Consider the following 25810-nt stretch of genomic DNA (forward strand, 5'->3'; position numbering starts at 1 on the left):
TGATAAGACTCATCGTGGTGTAAATTAAAGAACACAATGTAGAAACCTGTTCAAGGAACTTTGTATTCTGACCACTGCTTCTCAGTATATTTATTCCTCAATGAAATTTGTTGCAAACAATATATCTCTATTTCTAACCAATTGCTCAATACATAGTATCAATACTAAGAATAAGAACAATCTACATAAAGACCTAAAATCACTTACCTTCGTCCAAAAAGGGGTCCAATACTCAGGAAAACACATTATCAATAAATTGTCAGCAACCATTAAAAACTTGGTTTCAGATAATGCACAGTTTAAACAGAGTATGAAAGACTTTTTGATAGGCAATTCCTCCTACTCTGTAGACGAATGTCTTAACAGATACTGTTAAGCCAGCTTAAGTGAAAATGCCTGTTAGATTTCAGTTTTGATAGCACTTGGTCACAACAGTTAAGACTAGGTATTTCGTGTATGATAAATTTGTTAATAATGAATAACAATGTTTCATTCTGACAGTGTGTTGATTCTGTAAATATTAACTGTTCCAGTTTACCTCATTGTATTCACTTATTTCGACAATCTCCTGACAAATGACCAGGGTAGTAAATATTTTATGTTTTTATGTTATACTTTGACATATTCCACACCCATGAGAATCATCTCATTTCTTGGGTCTATGGAACGAAAACTGAATCTAATCTAATCATAAATAATGTGCTTTCAGTGCTAAGTGTTGTACTTCACTGGCAACCCTGCTTTTTAGTTTGTCTTGATTCTGGTTATGATATGACAATATAGAATTCCAGAGTGAAGTCTGCATGAATTTACAGTAATCCATTTGGTTCTGACATGTGAAATTGCTCAGTCGAACATACAAAGATATTTAATGTCAGCATAAAATAATTATTCATCTTACATTTTAAAATTAAAAACTGATAGACCATTTCAAATGGCTACCTGTGAACAAAACTGCACATCACATCCTTCAAAATTCACAATACCTATATTACACAATATTACTTATCAACAGTATTGAGTTGTAATAAATTTTCCCAAACTTCCATAGAAATATAATGTTGATCTTGCTTCATGTATCACAATACATATATGTAATAGGCAAAAAATAATACGAGGACAAACTCAGTGACAAATTTAGAGACGCTAAGTCGGAAATAGGCACAACAAAAAGACTCTCACAATTAAAGCTTTTCACCATTAAGGCATTTGTCAACACAGATAATGACACACACACACACACACACACACACACACACACACACACACACAAAAATGCAACTCGCACACACAACTGCAGTCTCAGGCAACTGCAGTGTGGTTTCGTGACAAATTTGGTTGACATGCCAGACATTAAGTAACTATGTTCATAAGCGACTTCGAATGCTTATTTTGATTCATTCTAGTTCTTCTAATTCATATTGAAGCTTAATGACTAGTTAACTGCAATACATCATTTTCTGCAAAATAAATAAATTAATAAGTAAGTCATACATTTCTGACTGCATCACATCCTTACTGACTGAACAGTATCTTTGAATCATTCATTTCAACAGTGTTAGTTCAATAAAAGGCAGTTTTTCAGTAAGTGAATAAGTTTTACATGATTTTTGAAATGCAACAACAGAGTTGCAGAGTGACTAGATGAAAATAATCATTACATGAGAACTTGGGTAGGAATGTTTACAAATACTGAAATAAACTAAAACAAGTATACCACTTGATACAATTTGATTTAGATCTTCTGTTGGTTTCTTTAAGTCTGACTTGATTCAGGTTGTATTAATTCAGCTGATGATTCAAAATAAAAATTAAAATAAAAGTATTTTCCAAACAAGCAGGATGAAAATGTGTGAAAAATTTAGTTACACTTCATATATGTAATCAAACCAGAGAATCTGCTTACAAATTATATACCTGGAGGCTGAAAAAGGAAAGGACTGTGGGTATACCAAAGCAAGTTGCTCATCTTCAAATCGCCCATCTGAAGATTTTCATTTTAAAAACTTCTTGGAAATACACTGCCTCCATCTAACATAAATTCTCATATAACTGTACACAGTTTGATCATCAAACTTGAAAAACACATAACAATATTTCAATAACAGTCAAACTGTCTCTCTACTTTCATTAACATTTCAAACAACAGGAATGAATCATAGTAAAATGATCAGGAAAGCAATTGCGACAAGGCTGACCAAATATTCTGGTGACAATTTTCTAGCAACAGTCATATTATGAATTACTTGACTTGTAATTCATTACTTCTCTTTCCTCATCGGGTTTTGTATACTACTCAACAGGTGAATTTTGTATTACTGCCTCTGTCATCAGATAACTTGTTGTGAGTGATCATCTTTGGTGACTGAGAATGTCTTGTGATCAGTCATACAGTGGGGCATGACTTTCCGTATTGTATAATAATAGGCTTTCCCTTTAAGACATAGCCATTAACAGTTTCTAATGCCTTTGTTGCCATGTCAGTAGCTGTAATTATCAAAATTATAATGAATCAGTTAATAATTCCACAAAATGAGAAAAATGACTTGTCAATGTGAAATAGGTTGTATATGCAACCTACTTGGAAAAGTAATGAAAGCTTGGCCTTTCATTCTGCCAGTCATCAGTCTGTAGATAATTCTCTTGTCTTCAGATGATTCAAATAAGTTAAATATTGATACCAGATCTGACTCTTTCACACAGCCAGCTAAATTCTTGAGAAACAGCACCTAGAAGTTACATTATTAGGGAGTATTATGAATACTGAAAAGCAAACGCAAGGTATAAAATGTTTAATAAGGTACGCACAATACTTACAGGTGATGGTAAGCCTCTGTCATAATTTTGGAATCGAGGTAGCTGTTTAATCTGTTCCAAGTTTAGTCTGTTATTCTGAATCTCACTTAATGAAACTACTTGTACTTCACTGCTATTTACATCTGACAACACAAAAGCTTGACCTCCACATGTATCTTTCTCTTTCATGTCAGTTTTATTTTTGGGCAATGCATTTAACTGCACTATTTTACCATCTTTTATGGTGTATAATGTTTGAGGTTTACAAGTATACACACGTGTTTCATTTATCTGTTTTGTATTTTTCTTGGCATTCTTACAATCTTCTTTTCCCATTGGACTTTCTTGGACATCCCAAAGTGTTGAATGGTGATTGTAGTTGTAATGGCAGTGTGAATTTTCAACAGCAGAAGTGGCACTTGATTTTTGTGGATAGATAATTTTCTCTTTTTTACATCTTTTTCTTAAAGAACCAAACAACTCTTCCTCAAGTTCTTTAAGATGATGAATGGGATGATTACCAGGCCGTGGGTCAGAAATTGTAGCCTTGCAGGATAGTGCAAACTGCAACAACCTTGTGTGCAAACTTTCTGGCTTTACAGATAAACTCAATTCTTGTTCATGCCTTCCCACTGACAACCTGCAAACAAAATCACAAATGAGTAAATCTAACTAATGACCAAATTATTCTTTAACGATCTCCATCCAAATGTACTGTGAAACATGCAACTCATCAACTTTAGAAATTAATATCTGTTTCAGAATGCTGTTTATTCTGAAGTTATGACACTGTCATGAGTTTAATTTACTATGGACACAAGTATTAAAATAAGAACTAAGTTGCCTGTCTCTGCATCAATGACTATAAAAAACTTACATCACACAATATTATAATCTGCTACAGACTTCATACTTACTTAAAAAAGTGTTAAGATTAAAATTTTGAGTAATAATAATATTAATAATAATAATAGTAATAATAATAATACAACTACTCTACATAATAATAATAATTCCCGTGGAGGCCCGGGAAAAGAATAGGCCTCCGGTATGTTCTGCCAGTCGTAAAAGGCGACGAAAAGAACAAACCACTAATAGGGCTAACGCCCCTTTTAGTGTGATGAGTTGGTTCAGGACAGAACTAAAGAAGCCTCGGACAAGCGCCGTCATGGTCGGGGATGACACTTGAACCCTATGCCCGCCCACAATGGTAACGACACTGCTAACCAACTGGAAAATGATTTAAATCCAAATAGAGGTGTTTTGCAGGATATGCTTCCTACAACCACCCTAGAAGGAAAACAAAGGCAGAGGATGAGATGGTCAGATGAAGTTAATCGACACCTCAAGTTCTGTTATTACCAAGCAACAAACCTAGGAACCAACACAACTGGATACAGATCACAAGTATACACAACATTTATTACCGGATACCCAGAATTAAAAATTTTAACAGAACAACGACTAGCTGATCAGATCCGTGTAATAATCAAAAATAACAGGATACCCCAGTCAGAATTAGAAAACATCAAACAAGTACAACAAATACTGGAACAAAATAATGTGCAAACAGAAGATGAAGAAAATAGAGTAATGGACTCAAACATCCCAGAGCAAACAAACAAAGAACAACACGCATCAATTAAACAATCAGAGGAAAATGAAATCTTGAGACAGCCACCAGAACAAGCACAAATAGAACACGAAGTGACACACATGTTAGATATAGAAGAAAAATTTCAGCTGACATATATAGAATACAAAGACACAAATACAGACATTAGACCATTCTTGCATAGACTGCCAAGTAACCCACAAGTCGAAACAACAATAAAAACTATCAACACAATCATACACAACAAAATAAATGAAAATACAACTATGGAAGAGTTACAACTACTGGTTTATATAGGAGCACTCACTACACTAAATATACACACTAGGCAGAGATCAGAACCAACCAACACACAGAAGAAACCCACAAAACCAGCATGGCAACACAGGCTACAGATCAGAATAGAAAAACTGAGAAAGGACATCGGACAGCTAACACAATTTATAAGAAATGAAATGTCAGAAAAAAAACGAAAAAGGTTAGGTAAAATCTCACAACAAGAAGCGATAGAGCAATTAGATGAGAAAAAGCAGAAATTACAAGCATTGGCCAAACGACTTAGGAGATACAAAAAAAGTGAAAATAGAAGGAAACAAAACCAAACATCCAATGCAAACCAAAAGAAATTTTACCAGACAATAGATAACACACACATTAAAATAGACAATCCACAAAACATAACAGACATGGAACACTTCTGGAGCAACATATGGTCAAACCCGGTACAACATAACAGGCATGCACGGTGGATACAAGCAGAAACAGACACATACAAGATGATACCACAAATGCCTGAAGTGATAATTTTGCAACATGAAGTCACCCAAGCTATTAATTCTACTCACAATTGGAAAGCCCCTGGAAAAGATAAAATAGCAAATTTCTGGCTAAAGAAGTTCACCTAAACACATTCACATCTAACTAAATTATTTAACAGTTACATTGCAGACCCATACACATTCCCTGATACACTTACACATGGAATAACTTATCTGAAACCTAAAGATCAAGCAGACACACCAAACCCAGCTAAATATCGCCCCATAACATGCCTACCAACAATATACAAAATATTAACTTCAGTCATTACACAGAAACTAATGACATATACAACACAGAACAAAATTATAAATGAAGAACAAAAAGGCTGTTGCAAAGGAGCACGAGGATGTAAAGAGCAACTGATAATAGATGCAGAGGTGACATATCAAGCTAAAACTAAACAAAGGTCGCTACACTATGCATACATTGATTACCAAAAAGCTTTTGATAGTGTACCCCACTCATGGTTACTACAGATATTGGAAATATACAAAGTAGATCCTAAATTGATACAGTTCCTAAACATAGTAATGAAAAATTGGAAAACCACACTTAATATCCAAACAAATTCAAATAATATCACATCACAGCCAATGCAGATTAAGCGTGGAATATACCAAGGAGATTCATTAAGTCCTTTCTGGTTCTGCCCACTATCCAACATGCTAAATAATACAAATTATGGATACAATATCACTGGAACATACCCACACAAAATCACATATTTGCTATACATGGATGATCTAAAACTATTCGCAGCAACAAATCAACAACTCAACCAATTACTAAAGATAACAGAAGTATTCAGCAATGATATAAATATGGCTTTTGGAACAGACAAATGTAAGAAAAATAGCAGTCAAGGGAAAACACACTAAACAAGAAGATTACATATTGGATAACCACAGTGACTGCATAGAAGCGATGGAAAAAACAGATGCCTATAAATATCTAGGATACAGACAAAAAATAGGAATAGATAATACAAATATTAAAGAAGAACTAAAAGAAAAATATAGACAAAGACTAACAAAAATACTGAAAACAGAATTGACAGCAAGAAACAAGACAAAAGCTATAAATACCTATGCTATACCAATATTGACCTACTCATTTGGAGTAGTGAAATGGAGTAACACAGACCTAGAAGCACTCAATACACTTACACGATCACAATGCCACAAATATAGAATACATCACATACATTCAGCAACAGAAAGATTCACATTAAGCAGAAAGGAAGGAGGAAGGGGATTTATCGACATAAAAAACCTACGTTATGGACAGGTAGACAATTTAAGAAAATTCTTTATAGAACGAGCAGAAATCAGCAAAATACACAAAGGAATAACTCTTATAAATACATCTGCTACACCACTGCAACTTCATAACCACTTCTACAACCCTTTAGATCACATAACATCAACAAATACGAAGAAAGTAAATTGGAAAAAGAAAACACTACATGGCAAGCACCCGTATCATCTAACACAGCCACACATCGATCAAGACGCATCCAACACATGGCTAAGAAAAGGCAATATATACAGTGAGATGGAAGGATTCATGATTGCAATACAGGATCAAACAATAAACACCAGGTATTACAGCAAGATCCCAATACCAAAACAGATAAATGCAGACTTTGCAAACAACAAATAGAAACAGTAGATCACATCACAAGCGGATGTACAATACTAGCAAATACAGAATACCCCAGAAGACATGACAATGTAGCAAAAATAATACATCAACAGCTTGCCTTACAACATAAACTTATAAAACAACACGTTCCCACATACAAGTATGCACCACAAAATGTACTGGAGAATGATGAATACAAATTATACTGGAACAGAACCATTATAACAGATAAAACAACACCACATAACAAACCTGACATCATACTCACCAATAAAAAGAAGAAATTAACACAACTAATTGAAATATCCATACCCAATACAACAAATATACAAAAGAAAACAGGAGAAAAAATTGAAAAATACATCCAACTGGCTGAGGAAGTCAAGGACATGTGGCATCAGGATAAAGTTGACATTATACCAATTATACTATCAACTACAGGAGTCATACCACACAATATCCACCAGTACATCAACGCAATACAGCTACATCCAAACATATATATACAACTACAGAAATCCGTAATTATTGATACATGTTCAATTACCTGAAAGTTCCTAAATGCAATGTAACATATACCGTACAGTTAAAAGGAAGTCACGCTTGATCAAGGTCCGCGTAACTTTCATTTCGTACCAGACCTAAGGTCTGAGAAAGGAAAGAAATAATAATAATATGGAAATATACATATATAACAAAATGGAAAGGCAACCACTCGCCTACAGCGGACCAATGAATGGCACACACAAATGACATGGAAAGGATAGTTTGCTGCTCACCACTTAGAGGAGGCATTGATTTGCAGACAGGCACAATGAAGAAGAATGCTAGAAATGCTCAGTTTTTCAGATTTTGGACTATGTCTCTCATCATAAGCATAAACACTCTCTCTCTCTCTCTCTCTCTCTCTCTCTCTCTCTCTCAACCATGAACAGTTATATTTACAATACAACTACTCTACATTAACAACTTGCCTACAATTATAGCAGATAAAAATGAATCTACTTTGCTTGCAGACTTTACAGTTTAGATGTTGCAAATTCAGGTCAGGAAGTGAATAATAAAAGAAACATGCTCTGGAAGAAAGCCACTCCTGTTCAATAAATTGCAATAAATTAGAGTAAAACCTGTTTCTTAAACACAGTTGTGTCTACATTCACATTCAGATCTTCTACAATCATGAAACAATCAGTGACACAAAATAAACAAGATTTCTGTGATTTGGAATAGGTGTCAAGCTCTCATGAAAGCACATATTCATAACTTCCTGCAGAAGCTGCATGGAACTACATTTATGAAGTGAAATGGTAGCCTGTTTCAAGCCTTTCTTGTCATGTTTTATTCTATTTGCATACTGAATTTGCACCCTAGAGTCTCTGACTTCATTTAATTTACGATTTGGTTTTTGTTTGTTGACTTTTCACTCATACTGCATGTTGATTATGTGAGTTGTCATTGCCTGTAGCAATGTAGATTACTCATCTCTCTGTACCTAGTCTAATATTTCATTCTTGTTGTAGCTTTTCCTCTTAATGTATCCGGTCTGGATCATGGGATCTCTTCTTTGCTGTGGACAGAAACAGGTAGAACAGTTCGCACACTCTTGAGGAGCTCCCTGTCACTCAAAGTACAAGTTTTCACTTTAGTGGACCACATGGCCAGCTGAGCAAATGTTTCAGTGATTATCCTCCAGGTACCTTGAACAATTGGCAGGGGAACGGTCGACTGGTGTCCTCTACAGCACAATGGGAAACTACTGGTGGAATGAGTGAGAATTCTGCTTGTTAAAAACCTTTGGTGGGGTCCTCAGCTGTCTACTTGGCATTATCATTCTGTATTTTGGTCTCCAGACACCATTTCCAAAAGTGAAATATATAATCACACTTAGGTTTGTGAAATTTCCAAACCCTGCCCTTTCTGTGGCAACATTCTGTGAAACTCTACAAATTCTCCAGAATTTTTGACAAATAAGTCTGGTTGCAGAGATGGGGCGACACTTGGTTCCCATTTCTGTAAAGAGAAATCTCATCAGCGGATACATCTTTCATGTGGTAGTGGGAGCTAGCGAATGGACTTCCAGATGGCTCATTGGAGGAGCACTTAGGCCCTTTCTGGAGCTATATAGAAAAGTTGTGCCAGGGGCCTTTCTGATAACTGAAGGAAGGCTTTCAAAATTTAGAGAAGCATTCTTGTTCTGATTCTCATTCTGATTCTGTTTCTGAGGTCTCATGTGGGCTCTGGACCCCGATTTGGTTTCAGATTCTGTGTTTGTACACGTTTTTCTTCACTTCTTCCTTTTGGCAAGTTTCTGAAGTTCTCCTGTGAACTAACTGGCATCCGCAATTGCTAATCAAGAAGATGACAAGATCCACCACACGTGATCATAGCACCTTGGCCCAGGTCAGCAATAGTTAGCAGCCACAGCATGCTACACGGTGACTTGTCTGGAGCTGTCTCACTCACAGTCATTCTATGGCCGCATCTGCAATGCACACCTCCAACTTTGGTGATTGTGAGATAATGAAGGGAAGAGCAGCTCACATCTGTTTTCTTACACTGGTATGCATGTTCTCTGCAATCTAAGTCTTGTTCCAGCTGCTGGTGACTCTGATAACCATTCATTTTTCTGATTATTGTTTTATCTTATTTAGTAAAATTCAGTCTCAAATTTTTTGTAATCTCAATGATAATGTGTTTTGAGTAAATTGCACATTGTTTCAATAAATCTAACGTTTACCACATCAAACTCTATCATTCAGCAACTGTTAAAGTAAATTAACCAATTGAAATGCCCAGGTCCTTCAACGATAAGCAATGATGAGGCCCCTGATGGGTCAGGATCTTATCAAATAACATTTCCAATGTTCATTTCTCAAGTAGCCTGTCAATTTCATGGGGGTAATCTATCATTTTACTTGATCTGGATTGACAGAATTAGCATCAGTCTTAACTGCACATCTATGGACAACATGATAAGCAAGTGGTCATGTTCATAGAACACCTGGCTTCTGATTACATTACAACATTGTTAAGGCTTTTGTGGCCACTTGTTGACAAATTCAACCATATGTTTGATAATGTTCTGATGTTTTGCCAGCACAAGGGGCTGGCATTGTCAAAGCTTTCCCCTCCATTGCTCATGGTGGACTCCAGAAATGATGGGTGAAGCTTTGACAATGCAAGCCACTTGTGCTGCCAAAACATCAGAAAAATTATCACACAAATGCTGGCCAAAGAACCTGAGACAGAAGCCAATAGGCAATTTAATAAAGATATTGTCAGAAGTCAACACTAGTTGTACACTTAAACTTGCTTCCTTTGTGTAATTTCAATATTTGATGTCATATGGTGTAGGATAACCAAACCAATAAAGTATGCTAAAAAACCAGCACAAGCATATTTCTAACAATAAAAAGTCTTGTGCATGAAATGAAGATACACATTTAACATTGTATGCTCTCCTAACGTATCTGCACTTGTCATGCTGCATCACACTAACTCATTGGTAAAAGAAACTATGGAAAATTATCAAGTACACTGCAAATCTGTATGAAATACAAGCCTGCGTATGTAAACATAAAGACTTATTAAGCTAACTATACCAAACTTACTGAGATGATTTCTTAGATAGAGACATAAATAACCACAATATGAAATCAGAACTGATTACATAAAAGATGACATTATTTCTTCCGAGACCGTATATTTGTGTTAATTGAAGCCACTATAAATACCCATATTTAAGTGGACTATCCCTGAATATACCTTATATGACATCCAAATAAACAACCAAGACATCTAAATGTGTAATGTAACACACAATAGGTAAACATGTTAGTAAGATCTCTGCAATACTGACCACATGCTGATGAGTGAGAAAATGTACCATGCAGTTTTGGAGGACTTATACTTACTTGTTTATTAATCATGAGATCCAATATGTGATTAGACGTCTGGTCATATGTTGTATGGCATACATTTATGGACTAGTCCATTTGAAAATGGTTATATTTCTGAAGCTGGCCAGTTTAAATAAACAAAGTAAACAATATTGGCAGAAATAATGCCACCTTAAAAAAAAAATCAAAAGGCAAGTGGACAGAGGAATTTAAATTTGGTTGTGACAGCTTAGATGATGATCCGCGCAGTGGTTGGCCAAGATGTGTCACTACTCCAGAAATCATTGCAAAAGTGCACAAAATGGTCATGGAGGATCACCGATTGAAATTGCATGAAATTCCTCATGCTTGCAAAATGTCATCTGAAAGGGTATATCACATTTTAATTGAAGAATTAGAAATGAAAAAAATCATCTCCATGATGGGTGCTGTGACAAGACAATGCACGCCCGCGCACACATGCCATCACCATGGCAAAATTACGTGAACTAAGGTATGAATTGTTGCCGCATCCACCTTATTCACCTGATATGGCTCCATCAGACTCCCATCTCTTCCCAAAACTGAAAATTTTTCTTGGTGGATGAAGATTCAGTTCAAACAAAGAACTGATAGCCGGAGTTGACAACTATTTTGCAGGCCTGGAGGAAACACATTTTTGAGATGGGATAAAAGCACTGGAACATCGTTGGACCAAGTGTGTTAATCTACAAGGGATCATTGTAAAATGAAAAAAGTTTCAGTGATGTAAGTACTTTTTTCTGTTCTGTTCTGAGAACTTTTCAAACCACCCTCGTACAATTCTCTTTTGCATAAGTTTGTATTTACTATTTTCATGTGTAGGTTTATCTTCTGCCTAGTTTCATATGCGTATATATTATAGCTATGTCTGAAGAAACTTTCCTTTTTTAAGATGCTCCCTTTTGTGAAAATTAGTATTGTGTATACACACAAGCAAGGCAGCGGCAATATTTTGAGAGTTTTAAAAAGAGGTTACAGAAATCCTTGTATTTAGCATTTTATCACCCTGATAATCTTATTCTGTATTTTAAATGTTTTTGTAAAATTTGTGGAATTCCTCCCAAAAATTATTCTGTACATAAGGAGTGACTGTATACTACAATGGTACATTGTCAGCACTGGTGAGCAGCTTGTATTCTGAGTGAGGATATGTGAAATTAGCTGAACATTAAATGATGTACAGACTTAAATAATTGAAATAACATATTTGTTACCTTTTCTCCACTTCCTGCTCTCGTTCATTCAGTCCATTGTTTATTTTTGAATGTATAAGTAACAGTTGTGATGAAAGGATAGATTTTTCAACTTTTTTGTATTTTTGTGAGAAATGATCCTCCCCAAGTTCATAATCTAGTGCCATTTCCACTTCTTCATTGGAGAGCCCAAATGACTTCAAATCCTCTATATGGGCAGCTTTCTTTGCTGTTTCTTCAAACTGCTTCAGCGAGCTTTTCCCAGATGTTAAATTTGTAAACGGACAATATTCAGAGGCTTTTTGAAAATGTTTTTTGTCTTGCAGTTGCCTGAAACATGTTATTGTTAAAAATCAAATGTAAATGGTTTGGCACCATTCACATGACTCGTAGTTAATAACAAAAGAAATAATATACAACTGAGATTTCTTTTAAGTACTGGTAATGAGATTAAAGAATGTAAATTTTATAAAACATATAAAGAAGGACAATGTAATGAAAAATACAGTCCAGTCTATTTATAAAAAGTCCATTATCAGCAACTTAACTATTGTCAATTTTGTACATAAATTGTTAAATTGTTCTTATTCCAGTTACTCTCTTAACTAACATAAAAGTAAACAGAAAAATATTCAGCAAACACTCACTCTTCTAATGTAATGTTTTTGTCCAACTGCTTAGTGACCAGCTCTTTGATAAGTCGGTCACCTGCAGATTCCACATGCTCGGTGGGTTCATCTGCTACTGTGGATTTAGTTTCATAGAGCTTTGCTCTCGTACTCTGTACCTTAGCCATTATCTAGGAAAAAAAGTTCTATTATAATTAAAGTTCTTCATTATGTCATAGTTAATGTGACATTACAATGATCACAGGTATATTTAGTGCAATTTAAACTATGGCTGATAAGGGATAAAGTCACATTACGCCAACATTATATGAATCTCTCAGACCCTTTACAGTGCAAGTAAATCATGTGGCAATAAATAGGATAGGTTCAGAAATTAGAACTGATACATGCTATGAAGAAATTCATGAAATATTACACACATATATTATAGAGACACTAGTGTAAGGATGAGCCAGATAGTAGGGGGTTTTATTTTATTTTTATTTGCTTTCAAAAGTTACTTTATTCACTTGTTACAGTCAAGCCTTAGTCGGCAGCGTCGGCTGCCTGGAATTTACTCATCCCACGGTCTGGCAACAGGAAGTCAGCAACCATCTTGATCACGCGCTTCCCCCGTGTGCTGACGAGGTAACACCGCCCAGGCGATGACGCTGACCAGGCCACACTCTGGAATTTTCGATACCGCCCCCACGGGTTCCTTACACTAGAGTCTCTATAATAAATGTGTGTAAAATTTCATGAATTTCATGAATCAGGGCGGAGAAAGCCGTGTGGCCGTGTTGGATGTACCCGGCCATCCGCCAACAGGCCACTCTCTCTCTGTCACTTGCCCTGTAGCAGAAAACATCTCCTGCCCTTCCCAATGCGGCGGCGCCATGGACTTTGTTTGCAGTAGCTGCCACGCCATTCGGACTTCGCCATTCTGGCTCACCCTCACCTCCCTAGGCTTGACCATGGGATCCATGAAATGCATTTACTTCCAACAAATGGCCTTTTACCTAAAACTGTCCTAATGGTTTATTCTCGTGCACTGCCTTCCACTCCTAAGCCAGCTCGTCTTGTACAAAACTGGTGTCAGAATCAGGATATGTTCCCATATCGACTTTGTCGCTAATCCAAATTCTTTCGGCAAATGTAACTTGCCAATAGCCTGATGCCACAGTATCTTGCACTTCGTCACACTTCTATCTCCGAGCAGTTCACGTGTATAGAATGCGCTAGCCAGCTGCCATGCTCTCCTCGCATGGGCCGCAGCTGTGTTAGTAGAAATGCAACGGGCTTGCACTGCAGTGACGTGGCCATTTGAGTCTGCTGGAACCGGCTACGCGAGCCGGATGTCGTCGCGTCATTCGCTGTCGCACCAGGGGCCTGCCGCACTGTGCCGGCGAACCATCGCCACCCACTGCCACGCGAGGGGTCCGCCGGCACCACATATTAGCCGACCTGCGGTCATCCACTGCCAACACACCTGCCGCCGCCCAAGGGTCCAGCAGCTGCCCACCCGCACCCGTGTCAGCCGCCAGCCGAACCACCATTGCCCACCACCATCATTCCATCACGCTGTTGCCGCCGCCAACGCGTTGCATCGACCCAACCTTCATGTAAGTCATAGCATCGCTTCAAACATTAATATCACGAGCTGTCCGCCAGTGGATTAGGTTATTTTGTGACCTCTCTTTTCTGTAATAGTCATTTTTTGGGGCACTAGTGCCCCTAATTTTGCAAACATGCCGAAGGGTACAAGAGCAATGGAACGGGATACTCCTGAAGAGGCAGCGCAGTCAAACCCAGAAAGCGTGTGGGGGCAGGCCCTGCCACCCGCCTGTGCCTGCGACCGGAATAATACACCTGGTGAGGACTGGAGAAAGTAAAGAGATGGAACACGTTAGTGTAAGTGGCATACTCGGGAACAAAGTAGTTAAGATTTTAACTGACACTAGTGCACAAATTAGTTTATTATTTGTAGATAGAAACGATTGAAGGGTGCTGCAGCCACCCCGATTTCATGTCAATGGCCTTGGTGAAGAAATAATTGTCCCTGCAGGTTCAAGTGTGGTGAATCTGCAATAGATGAGAATAATTACAGTGAGGAGATGGAAGTAGTAAGGTTAAAGAAATGCAATTTTGACATCATATTAGGGAATGACTTCTTGCACCGTTATAAGGGGATGGTGAATTATCGAATGCAAACTGTGCAGTTTGGTGAAACAATTCATCATTTTGGCAGTGTACCAACCCATCAGATGCGAGGAAGCCGTGAAAGGTACCATTCACAGTCTCTCATAAAACTGCAGATGTCGGGGCGATAAAAACTACTGAACCCGTAAGGATAAGACGCGGAAGTGGAAAAATTCGCTGGATAAATGTCAAGAATCGGAAGCAGCCGAGACAGACATTCTGGTGGATTCTCTCACCCAGAATGATGTATTAGATCATCAATCAGTTCATTTTAAGAGAAGTATTTGCTGAGCGGAAAGAAAACAGAAAGGTTTTGCAATACCGGTGAGTATAGATAACTTTGGTGTGAAAGATGTTGTAATACTGAAAGGTACTATTGTTGCTAGTGGACAGGAGATCTTGGAAGAAGCAGGAGGAGCTGAAATTCCACAAAGTATAGATGAGAAGGGATGAAGGAGAAAGAAGTGTCCAGTCAGAGAAGTGCGTTACGTCATGTAGTCATTGAAGAATCAGTTGATGGAAAAGTTGAGTCATTTAAGCATTGAGGAGAAAGAGATGTTGCAGCCACTGTTACACTAATTTTCTCAGTTGTTTGAAGAGAAGTAGTTTCCACCGGCCACGGATTTGGTTCAACACAAAATTGCGACAGCTGAAGTACAGCCCATTGCGCAGAAGTCGTATCGTATACCATATCATTTGCAATCTGTAGTCGAAGATACAATTCAGCAACAATTAGCAGCAGGAATCATTCAGCCATCCTCAAGTTTGTGGATCGCCCTAAAACTGCTTTTGTTGTACCTACGGGATTATAAGAATTTGTAAGAATGCCATTTGGTTTGAGGAATGCACCCACCATTTTTCAAAGATTTGCATATCTGTTGCTGCACGGACTGAAACCCACAACATGTTTAGTATATTTAGATGACATTATTTTTTTTTTCTAAAACTATAAAGGAACATGCAGAGAGACTGAGGGATGTATTGGAAAGGTTGAAAGGAGCTCACTTGAGTGTGAAACTGGAAAAGTGTGCCTTTGCCCAATCACAGGTACAATATTTAGGACATATAATAAGTGAAGGTGTCAAACTGGATCTTCATTTAACCACAGCAGAAAAGGAATTTCCAACACTGACAAATATCAAAGAATTAGTCATTTTTAGGCCTTGCTAATTATTACACACATTTTGTGAACAATTATGCTACCATTGCTAAGCCCCTGACTAAATTATTGAAGAAAGGAGTTAGCTTTACCTCGACCAAGGAATGTGATGAAGCCATACTACAAATTCAACATGTTTTAACTAGAGCCCCTGTACTAGCATACCCAGATTTTGAAAAACCATTTATTCTGTCAGTAGATGCCTCAAATTATGCTGTAGGAGCCATTTCGTCACAAGAAATCAATGGATAAGAACGACCAATTGGTTATGCGTCTCAAAAGCTTAACAAAGCAGAATTGAATTACAGTACAACTGAGAAGGAACTCTTAGCCCTCATGTTTGGTGTAACCTACTTTCAGTGCTATTTGTACGGGAGAAAATTTACTGTCATTTTGGATCACACCAGATTACAGTGGATGTTGAACCTGAAAGATCCTAGTAGCAGGTTAACTCATTGAGCTTTAAAATTGAGCTAATTTGAATACAAGGTAAAACAAAAACCAGGCAAGTTGCATCAAAATGCCGATGCGTTATGCTGGAAAGTTAGAGTGATTGTTACCAATGATGTTTCTATTGAAGAATTGAAGGAAGCACAGCAGAGAGATGTTCAGTGTCAGAAGTATGAAACTTTGCCTGAATTTTCTGTCAAAGTTGGGATTTTGTACCGAAAAACCCCACTGGGTAAACTAGTACTAATTCCGAAAGAACTATGTCCCAAGTTAATAGCACAATGTCACGATAGCCTGCAAGCATGTCATAACGGTTTTCATGACACCAGTTGCCGAATAGCCGCCCATTATTTCTGGGAAGGCACACGGCGAGACGTGTAAAAGTATATCCAAAATTGCTTGCCCTGTGTTAGGAGGTCATTGCCGCCTCAAACAAAGGTACCTTGGCAGCAAGTGCCAGAAGCCATTTGTCCTTCGACTTTAGTAGCAGTAGATATTGTTGGTCCTTTCCCTTAGAGTCCACAAAATAACAGATATATATTGTCCATCATGGATCATTTTTCCAGATTCTTAATTCTTGTTCCCATACCAGACATGTCCGCAGAAACTGTAGCTCGTGCGTTTGTCACCCACTTGGTATTACCATATGGAAGTCCTGAAGCTGTACTTACAGATCAAGGCACGAATTTTATGTCAGCATTGTTTACAGAAGTCTGTCAATTGTTGCAAATCAAAAAGTGGAGAACGACACCGTTTCACCCAAAAGCGAACGGACACCTAGAGCGAATCCACCGCACAGTTACACGCATGCTTCCTTACTATGTCAATAAAAATCATTATGACTGGGACAGGTAAGTCCAATACATCAGCATATAATAGCCATGTTCCTGAAGCTACAGGATATTCCCCTTATGAAGCAGTATATGGCCGACCTATGAATTTGCCTTTTGAGATTGACAAACTGCCCCCTGGAATTAAATCCAAAGACGTGAAAGGTTTGGCACAATGTTTAAAAGCCATTTGGAAGAATATAAGAGGAACAATGCAAAAGCTACAGCCCAACAGATAAAGAGGAATAATGATAAAGCCAAAATGCCCAAGAACAAGGTAGGAGATTTAGTCATGTTACGCAATCCAGTAGTAAAAACGGGGAGAACAAAAAAGTTTACATCTACGTATGAAGGACCGTATCATATCATGTGGCTTACTTTGCCGATAAATGCAGAAATTCAGTTAGCAGAACGCACAGTGATCATTCCTTTTGACAGGTTAAAGTTGTAGAAGGGTTCCGAGCCAACCCCGCTCGATAGTGAAACAGTGCCTGTTACACCAGTAGCCCCAACCATGAAGGCAAGAAAGAAGGTAGTACAACCACCTAGAGCACAACCTAGGTGTGCTCTAAGGTCAAAATATCCCTATGGTTTACGCTCCAGGGACTAAGTCCAACATGGCATGTAATTAACTGGAAAAGCCTTAAGTGAAGCAAGAAAATTAATTGACGGGAAACCGCTATCATTGCTATGTATTTATTTAAGTTGTTCATTGTAAGCATGTTAGTGGTAAGTATTCATAAGTATTGGCAACAATTGGTAATAGAATTTAGGATGTCACATGTTAATGGAAGGGATTAAGAGTTTTTGTAATCATTCTGTCTTGCATCACTTAATGTCTCCAGTAATGTTGTCGTAGCAGCAAAGGACTGACAGACACTCATTAGTAGCGGAATTAAAGGAAAAAGTTGTCCTCATCAGTGGAACACACAGGGTTAGGAATCAATTTATCTTGTAGATGTCAAATGGATTCACACTTCACCTGTTGACTCAGTGAATAATAAACAGAAATAGCTGCTAAAGCTCTACCACAGTAACATGTTAGCAACACGCCTTTGTAACTGCCATTAGATCAGTGACAACATGCTGCCATCCACCTACAGTTTTAAATACGCCATAGTACGTATATGTTTATACGAAGCACTCACACACAGATAATAACAATGTTAAAGAGGGAAAAGGGACCGATGACCTTTGTAGTTTGGTCCCTTTAATCTTTAAACCAACCAACCAAAGAGGGAAAAAACAATTCGGACACCAGACTAGAGAGACAGTGGTTTCAATTAGCAAGGATACATACGTCTAAGTTAAACACCAAATATACTACTTTAAAAGTGAAAGGAGTCCCCCCAAGTGCTATTTTATTGCTTTCATAATATACGCTGAAGGGATGACAAGGTAAGTATTATGATACTACGTGTTTCTGTATATTAAATGCCAAAGAGAAAGTCACGTGGTCAATGCCAGGTGAGACCGCCGCTCATAGTTTGTTTACAAACTGCAAGCCTCGCCCTTCCCTGCCATCTTGTGATGCTTCAGCTTACTCCTCACTCCCATCCCTCCTCCCCACAGGCCTCTCCGCCAAGTGAGCAGCCATTAGAGTTCCACCCCCCCCTCCCCCCTGCTCCCTTGTCCCTTGCTGGCGGCAAGCACTGTCTGTGACTCTCCCCCAACAACCCATCTTAGCTGCTCAGACCGACCTTTCGTCTTCCTCCTGCACGGAGACACTCTAGCCCCCACCCCCTCGCTCCCCCCGCGGACCACACGTATCCACAGTGTGGATCAAATTCCCACACTACACTTTCGTACATTCATACGGTTGCAGCATAACCAGCCAATCCCAGAAGATAGTTATGAAAATAAACCCACCAGCCTAATATTGCCCTACAGATTTTAGTAGTTTTACCCAGGGATAGAAATCTATTCATGTCTTCCTCCTCTGCATCATGCCTGCTGCCTCTCTTCCCTTTCCCGTCATCGTTCCCACATTTAGAGTGGGTCACGACGTTAAACTGCCCCCCAACCCGAGGTGTGGTGCGACCCGTGCCGAGGGGTGCATGGCACAGGGGAGCTGTGCCTCGAACAGGGCCTCTGGGATACCGGGCGCCCTCCCAGAGTATCCAGCGTAGCCCGGGCACGCGGGGCTCTGCCCGGGTGGTCCACACATTCCTCAGCGTCTCATGGGATCATAGACGAAAATTCTGAAATTAGCTCCGAGCGAGCAGATGCCGAGAATTCCGGGGGACCTCTCTGTGAGGTGACCCGGGAGTCAGAACGGACAGAATGCGAACTTGGTGCGAGGGGACCTCGATGTGAGGCGACCCCGGGCCTCGTAGAAGATAAAGGTGCAGTTGCAGAGGGAAATAGTTCTAAACTTGCAACAGGAGGGACCTCGGCTGCCATACTTGGCACTGGGGAAACCGACACATCCAAAAACAACTCCGAAAGAGCAGTCGGGGGAAACGGTGACAGTGCTGTGGAGGGGGAGTGTTCGAACCTTGCAGATAAGTCTGCTCTGGACGTCCCTGTCGCAAAGAAAGAGGGGCAAGCGTGTAAGGTAGCAGTGCTACCTAAAACAGAACAGAAGAAGCGGAAACCTGAGAACGGTGCCCAGAACCCTAAAACGAGTAATGGGGATGCTAAAAAATTAAAAACTAGCACTGACAAAGAGAAAGGACCCGTTTGGCATAAATGCAAATTGAAAGAAGCAGACTCGGCCGATATTACTGGTGCCAATGACTCTGTAACTGGAGAGGTAAACGAAAATGGAACCGGTGTTTCAGGTCGAGAAGCTGAAGGAAAAGAGGAAACGTGTGGTTCAGTGAGGTTGGCTGTCGTGCTCGTCAGTTTTCCGGAAGCTAAGATGACGGAGGAGCAGGCAGAGGCGGTGGAAACTGCACTCGTGCAGAGCATCGAGCCGTCCGAACGGGGCGAGCCTATACAGTTTTCTGCGACACAGTACGAGAATGGGAGTGTGGTGTTCACGTGTGTCAATAAGGCGACGAAATCGTGGTTGTACAAGACGGTGCACAAAATCGTTCCGTGGCCGGGGGCCAGGCTGGCGGTCGGGAGGGCAGAGACCACTTCGAAGGGTGCCAAGTTTGTACTGTGGGTGATGATGGGGATGAATAGGAAAAGCAACCAGCAGATACTGGACTTCTTTCAGAAGCAAAATAGAGACATCTCACCTTTGGACCCTTCGCAAAACGCCTCCCCTGGAGATCCGAATGGGAGGCTATTATTCCGGAACATTTATCTTGAGAAGCATCAATCATTCTTCTTGTTTTGGCAATGTTTTTACAACCGGATGCCCTTCCTGCCGCCAACCCCCTTCCCTTGTTAGTGGGGCAGAGGCTTGCTAGTTTTGGTCCACCATGGGTATTTTATTTCCCCAGTACCCACCATATCTGGTGAGTGTTCCCCTATCCGCCACCCGGGGAGGTGCCCGATGGGAGACTAGCAACTCCACACGGCTTTGTGTGTGCAAGAGACAAGGTGGAAGGGCAATAAGGCAAAGATCTTAACTGAAGGCTATAAGCTACTTTATAGTAGTGCAAGCCCGGAATCAAGAAATGGAGTTGGAGTTATTCTGCACAGAGAGCTTCAAGAAGAAGTATGTGAAGTCAGCAGAGTAAATGATAGGATTATGTATGTTAAGATGATGTTTAGCAGATAAATGGTAACAGTGCTGACAGCCTATGCACCCCAAGCGGGATGTTCGGAGGATGAGAAGGAAAAATGGTCGGAATACCAGAGAATGAAAGAGTGATAGTCGGAGGGGATCGAAATGGTCATGTTGGCGGAAGGAAAGGTGGGGAAGAGAGGTGGGTGGAGGATGGGGGTATGACGAGAGAAATGAGGAAGGAAAAAACATCGTGGAGTTTGTAGTGGCTTTTGATCTAGTGATTACGAATACCTACTTCCAAAGAAAAAGGGAAAAACTAATTACATACAGAAGTGGTGGAAATAAAAGCCAAATTGATTACATATTATGTAGAAGGAAAAATAGTGGAGAGGTGCAAAATACTAAGGTCATATACAGTGAAGGAATAGCAACACAACATAAGTTGATTGTAGCGGATTGTGAGATGAAAGTATGTAAAAGACAGAGGCACATAAATCAATGTGAAAGGAAAATTAAGTGGTGGAGATTAAAGGATAAAAATTTAAGAGAGGAGTTTAGTGAAAAAGTACCGGGTAAGGTAAATTGGCACAGAGTGTGCAGGAGTGGTGGCAAATAAATAGTGCTGTTATAAGGAAGACTGGGGAGGAAGTGTATTGGTTAACATCTGGGAGAGGGGTGCCAAAAGATAAGGAAGCATGGTGGTGGAATGAAGAGGTGCAGAAGGTTGTGAAGGAAAAGAAAGACGCTAAGAAGAAGTGGGATATGTCCGGAAGTGCTGAGGATGGGCAAGCATACAAAAGTGCAAAGAAGGAGGCAAAAAGAGCCGTGGCTAAAGCTAAAGCTGAATCAGTAAGGGAGGCATACGAACAACTACAGAAAAATCAGGATATGAGACAACTGGTACGGATAGGCAAATCAAGAGATAAAGCTTCTAAGGATCTAACAGCAATAAAACAAATGAAAGATGAAACAGGAATAATTCTACATGACCATGGAAAAATAATCCAAAGGTGGTTGAATTATTTTGAGAAATTGCTGAATGAAGAAAATGTAAGAGTGAAAGCTGAGGAAGGAGGGGTAAACCAAGGATTAATGTTGGATATACGTAGAGATGAAGTCAAACGGGCAGTTGAAAAGATGAAAAATGGGAAGCCAGTTGGCCCAGACCAGATCCCCGTTAAGGTATGGAAGTGTCTCAGTAAAAAGGGAATTGAGCTCCTTTGGGATTTAATGAAGAAGATTTGGTGACAGGAGGAGATGCCAGGACTGCAGTAACTGTAGAGGTATTAAACTGATGGCACACACAATGAAAATTTGGGAAAGAGTTATAGAAGCAAGATCACGCAAGGAGACTGTGGTGTGTGAAGAACAGTTTGGGTTCATGCCTGGAAGAGGAATGACTCATGCAATACATGCTTTAAGGTGGATAGTGGAGAGACATGGGGAGCTACAAGCCAATCAACATATGGCTTTCATTGATTTGGAGAAAGCATATGACATAGTCCCAAGGGACGAAATATGGAGAAGCATGAGAGAGAGCAGTGCTTGCGAGAGAAGTATGTTAGGTTAGTGAAGGAAATGTACAGAGGAGCAACGACACAGGTGAGAAGTAGTGTGGGCATGACAAAGGAGTTTCCAGTAAAAGTAGGGTTACATCAAGGGTCTGCACTTAGTCCCTACCTCTTTGACCTGATTATGGATGTGCTGGTGAAACATGTGAAGAAGGAAGCACTGTGGAATATGATGTTTGCGGATGATGTGGTTCTTTGTGAGCAGAGCATCGATAGACTTGAGAAAAAGCTGGAGGATTGGAGGAAGGCACCAGAAGAAAGAGGGATGAAAATTAGCAGGACAAAGTCAGAATATTTAGCACTGAAGGATGTGCAGATGAAGTCTTGCAAGATCCAGAATGATGAGCTGAAATCGGTCTGCAAATTTAAATACCTGGGGTCATGCATACAGAGGGATGGAGGACTGGAAAGCGAGATACAACACCGAATAAATTGCGGTTGGAACAACTGGAGGAAAATGAGTGGAGTGTTGTGTGACAAGGTGAGCATTGGGTTGAAAGGGAAAGTGTACAAGTTGGTGGTAAGGCCTGCTATGATATACGGGGCAGAGACATGGCCAATCACAGTAGCCCAGGAAAGGAAGTTGGAAGTGGTGGAAATGAGGATACTGAGTGGATGTGTGGGGTAACAAGGAAGGACAGAATTAGAAATGAATTTGTTAGGGGAGCTGTGAAAGTGGGACCCATGGGGAAAAAGATACAAGAGAGCAAACTAAGGTGGTACGGACACTTACAGAGAAAAGGGGAAGAGTATATCGGAAACAGAGTTGAAGATATAAAGATTGAAGGAGCGAGAAGGAGAGGAAGACCGAAGATGAGGTGGAAGGATAAGATATCCGGGGACCTAAGGGAGAAAGGATGGAAGAAGGAAGAGGCAATGGATAGAGAACTATGAAGGAGAAGGATCCAGAAGAGCAACGCCGACCATACGTGACGTGGGACAAGGCGACAATAAAGAAGAAGAAAGAAGAAGAAATCTATTCACGTCATCTATTTGAATTCTTAGTAAAAAACAAGAAGGAGACATTGGGATCTCAAATTGGTCTCCAACTACATTGATCCCCTTGCCATGATATTTATTCTGTAAGTGACCGCTGTGTGGGAATCACATCAGCCAAAAGGATCGAGTTTGAAGTGCCATCGTAAAGAAAGTAAAGTAGAGTAAAACCCGAGTTAATACCAATTCAGAATAATAGCCGTAACATTATTATCCAGTTCAGAAGTTATTAGCTATTAGTTCCAAGTAAAGGATATCTGAGAGAGTCAACTCATGCAGAAGTATAAAAATTCATAAATTACATACATTTTAGATGAACAGAGTATCTAAGTGAGTAAATTAATCATGATAGTTCCACAAATTTTAACAATTTAGTTATCTGAGATCCTTGAAACGAAGATTTTTCATGAATAACTGTCATTACAACATAGGCTAAGTCTGGGAGAAATTCAGTGACTGCCCAGAGGAACTTGACGCGGCACATCGGAAGGAACACCACCCAACCTCCCCATGAACAAAGGCCCATTCTACCCTCCATATAAACCCCCCCCCCCTCCCCCGTCGGGACCCAGCCATCTGCTCTGTATCTAGCCCCAGGCAAAAGAAACAACAGCATGAAAGCCCACACCCCTGCATCACCTGAGCCGTGTCGCCTAGTGTGGTATATGATGTTAGCAAAAGCAAAAGGTATCCAAAACGTATACACTTTATACGAACCCATGACCTGCAAACAGTCACTTGAGAAGTCATCCATGCCTTTATCTACAACATTAAGTACATGAGTTACATTGGTAGTCACCATTAGTGTCATAAAACAACCACTGAACCCGCCTTTCGCAAAGAATTATTCCAGAGTTATTTAGTGCTCAACGCTCTGACAGTGGGACAGATCCAGTGGCCACGGCTACCAGCACTGCTTTCACACCAGTTAGAGCTGGTCATATCTGTAATCTCAGCACTCTACAATCGTATGAGCATGGGACCTGCTGCATCTCCAGTGCCTCAAGTAGCACTGATTCTCAACACAGAATTCTTAACCACTGTATGACGAATACTTTGAATAACTTTATACACATTTTCAATACTAAGGAAACTACTTTCCTTCCTATACACTCTACACATAACAAATGAACTCTAATTTTATTACAAACAAAAACACCAACAGGTAAGTTATATTGACGTCAACGAGAGGCAACTAGACCTGTGTCAATGAGTATTAGGAAGCACGTAGGTGAGAGAGTTAACAAAAGGAACAACAAACTGAACTCAGAACAAATGGCTAGGGGATTGCTAACAGTCAACCTTACGTAGTTATGAGACCAGAAGTACGAAATTATGTAGGAAATATCTTACCAAATGTTTGAATATAATAGAGGGAAACATTCCACGTGGGAAAAATATATCTAAAAACAAAGATGATGTGACTTACCAAACGAAAGCGCTGGCAGGTTGATAGACACACAAACAAACACAAACATACACACAAAATTCTAGCTTTCGCAACCAACGGCTGCTTCATCAGGAAAGAGGGAAGGAGAGGGAGAGACGAAAGGATGTGGGTTTTAAGGGAGAGGGTAAGGAGTCATTCCAATCCCGGGAGCGGAAAGACTTACCTTAGGGGGAAAAAAGGACAGGTATACACTCGCATACACACACATATCCATCCGCATATACACAGTGTCTGTGTATGTGTGGATGGATATGTGTGTGTATGTGGTAAGGAGTCATTCCAATCCCGGGAGCGGAAAGACTTACCTTAGGGGGAAAAAAGGACAGGTATACACTCACATACACACACATATCCATCCGCACATACGCAGTGTCTGTGTATGTGCGGATGGATATGTGTGTGTATACAAGTGTATACCTGTCCTCTTTTCCCCCTAAGGTACGTCTTTCCGCTCCCGGGATTGGAATGACTCCTTACCCTCTCCCTTAAAACCCACATCCTTTCGTCTCTCCCTCTCCTTCCCTCTTTCCTGATGAAGCAGCCGTTGGTTACGAAAGCTAGAATTTTGTGTGTATGTTTGTGTTTGTTTGTGTGTCTATCAACCTGCCAGCGCTTTCGTTTGGTAAGTCACATCTTCTTTGTTTTTAGATATATTTTTACCAAATGTTTGATAATATTAAGGAAGGTAATGGCAATTATTGATCTGATAACTTAAGGATGCATAAAACCACTTTAAATTAAAACCTTGCTAACGGAACTATTAACATAACACTGTACTAATCTGCAGCATTACTAGTAACATTGGCACAACTTAATGACAGCACACTTGTAGGTGGACATTCCAGAGACGTGTTGTTCAGTATCGAGATACAAACAAAAGCATACAAAGAAAAACAGAGAATATTTACACTTATTTTGCTACAAAATGTAAC

The 25810-nt window shown here is 39.6% G+C and overlaps 1 protein-coding gene across 1 annotated transcript in view; it reads right to left on the bottom strand.

Moving 5' to 3' along the window:
- Nucleotides 1-1978: 1978 nt before the first annotated feature.
- Nucleotides 1979-25810, bottom strand: part of LOC126198579 (RNA-binding protein 41-like) — a 62784-nt gene continuing 38952 nt past the window's right edge. Inside the window, exons 2-6 of the mRNA XM_049935016.1 lie at nt 12638-12789; nt 12012-12320; nt 2818-3436; nt 2582-2729; nt 1979-2487 (exon numbers count right to left, since the gene is read on the bottom strand). Coding sequence (XP_049790973.1) covers nt 2387-2487; nt 2582-2729; nt 2818-3436; nt 12012-12320; nt 12638-12786 — 1326 coding nt within the window. The 5' untranslated portion in view covers nt 12787-12789 and the 3' untranslated portion in view covers nt 1979-2386. The remainder of the gene's footprint in view (nt 2488-2581; nt 2730-2817; nt 3437-12011; nt 12321-12637; nt 12790-25810) is intronic.

The sequence above is a fragment of the Schistocerca nitens genome, chromosome 8 (genome assembly GCF_023898315.1).
Source record: "Schistocerca nitens isolate TAMUIC-IGC-003100 chromosome 8, iqSchNite1.1, whole genome shotgun sequence".
Lineage (NCBI taxonomy): Eukaryota > Metazoa > Arthropoda > Insecta > Orthoptera > Acrididae > Schistocerca > Schistocerca nitens.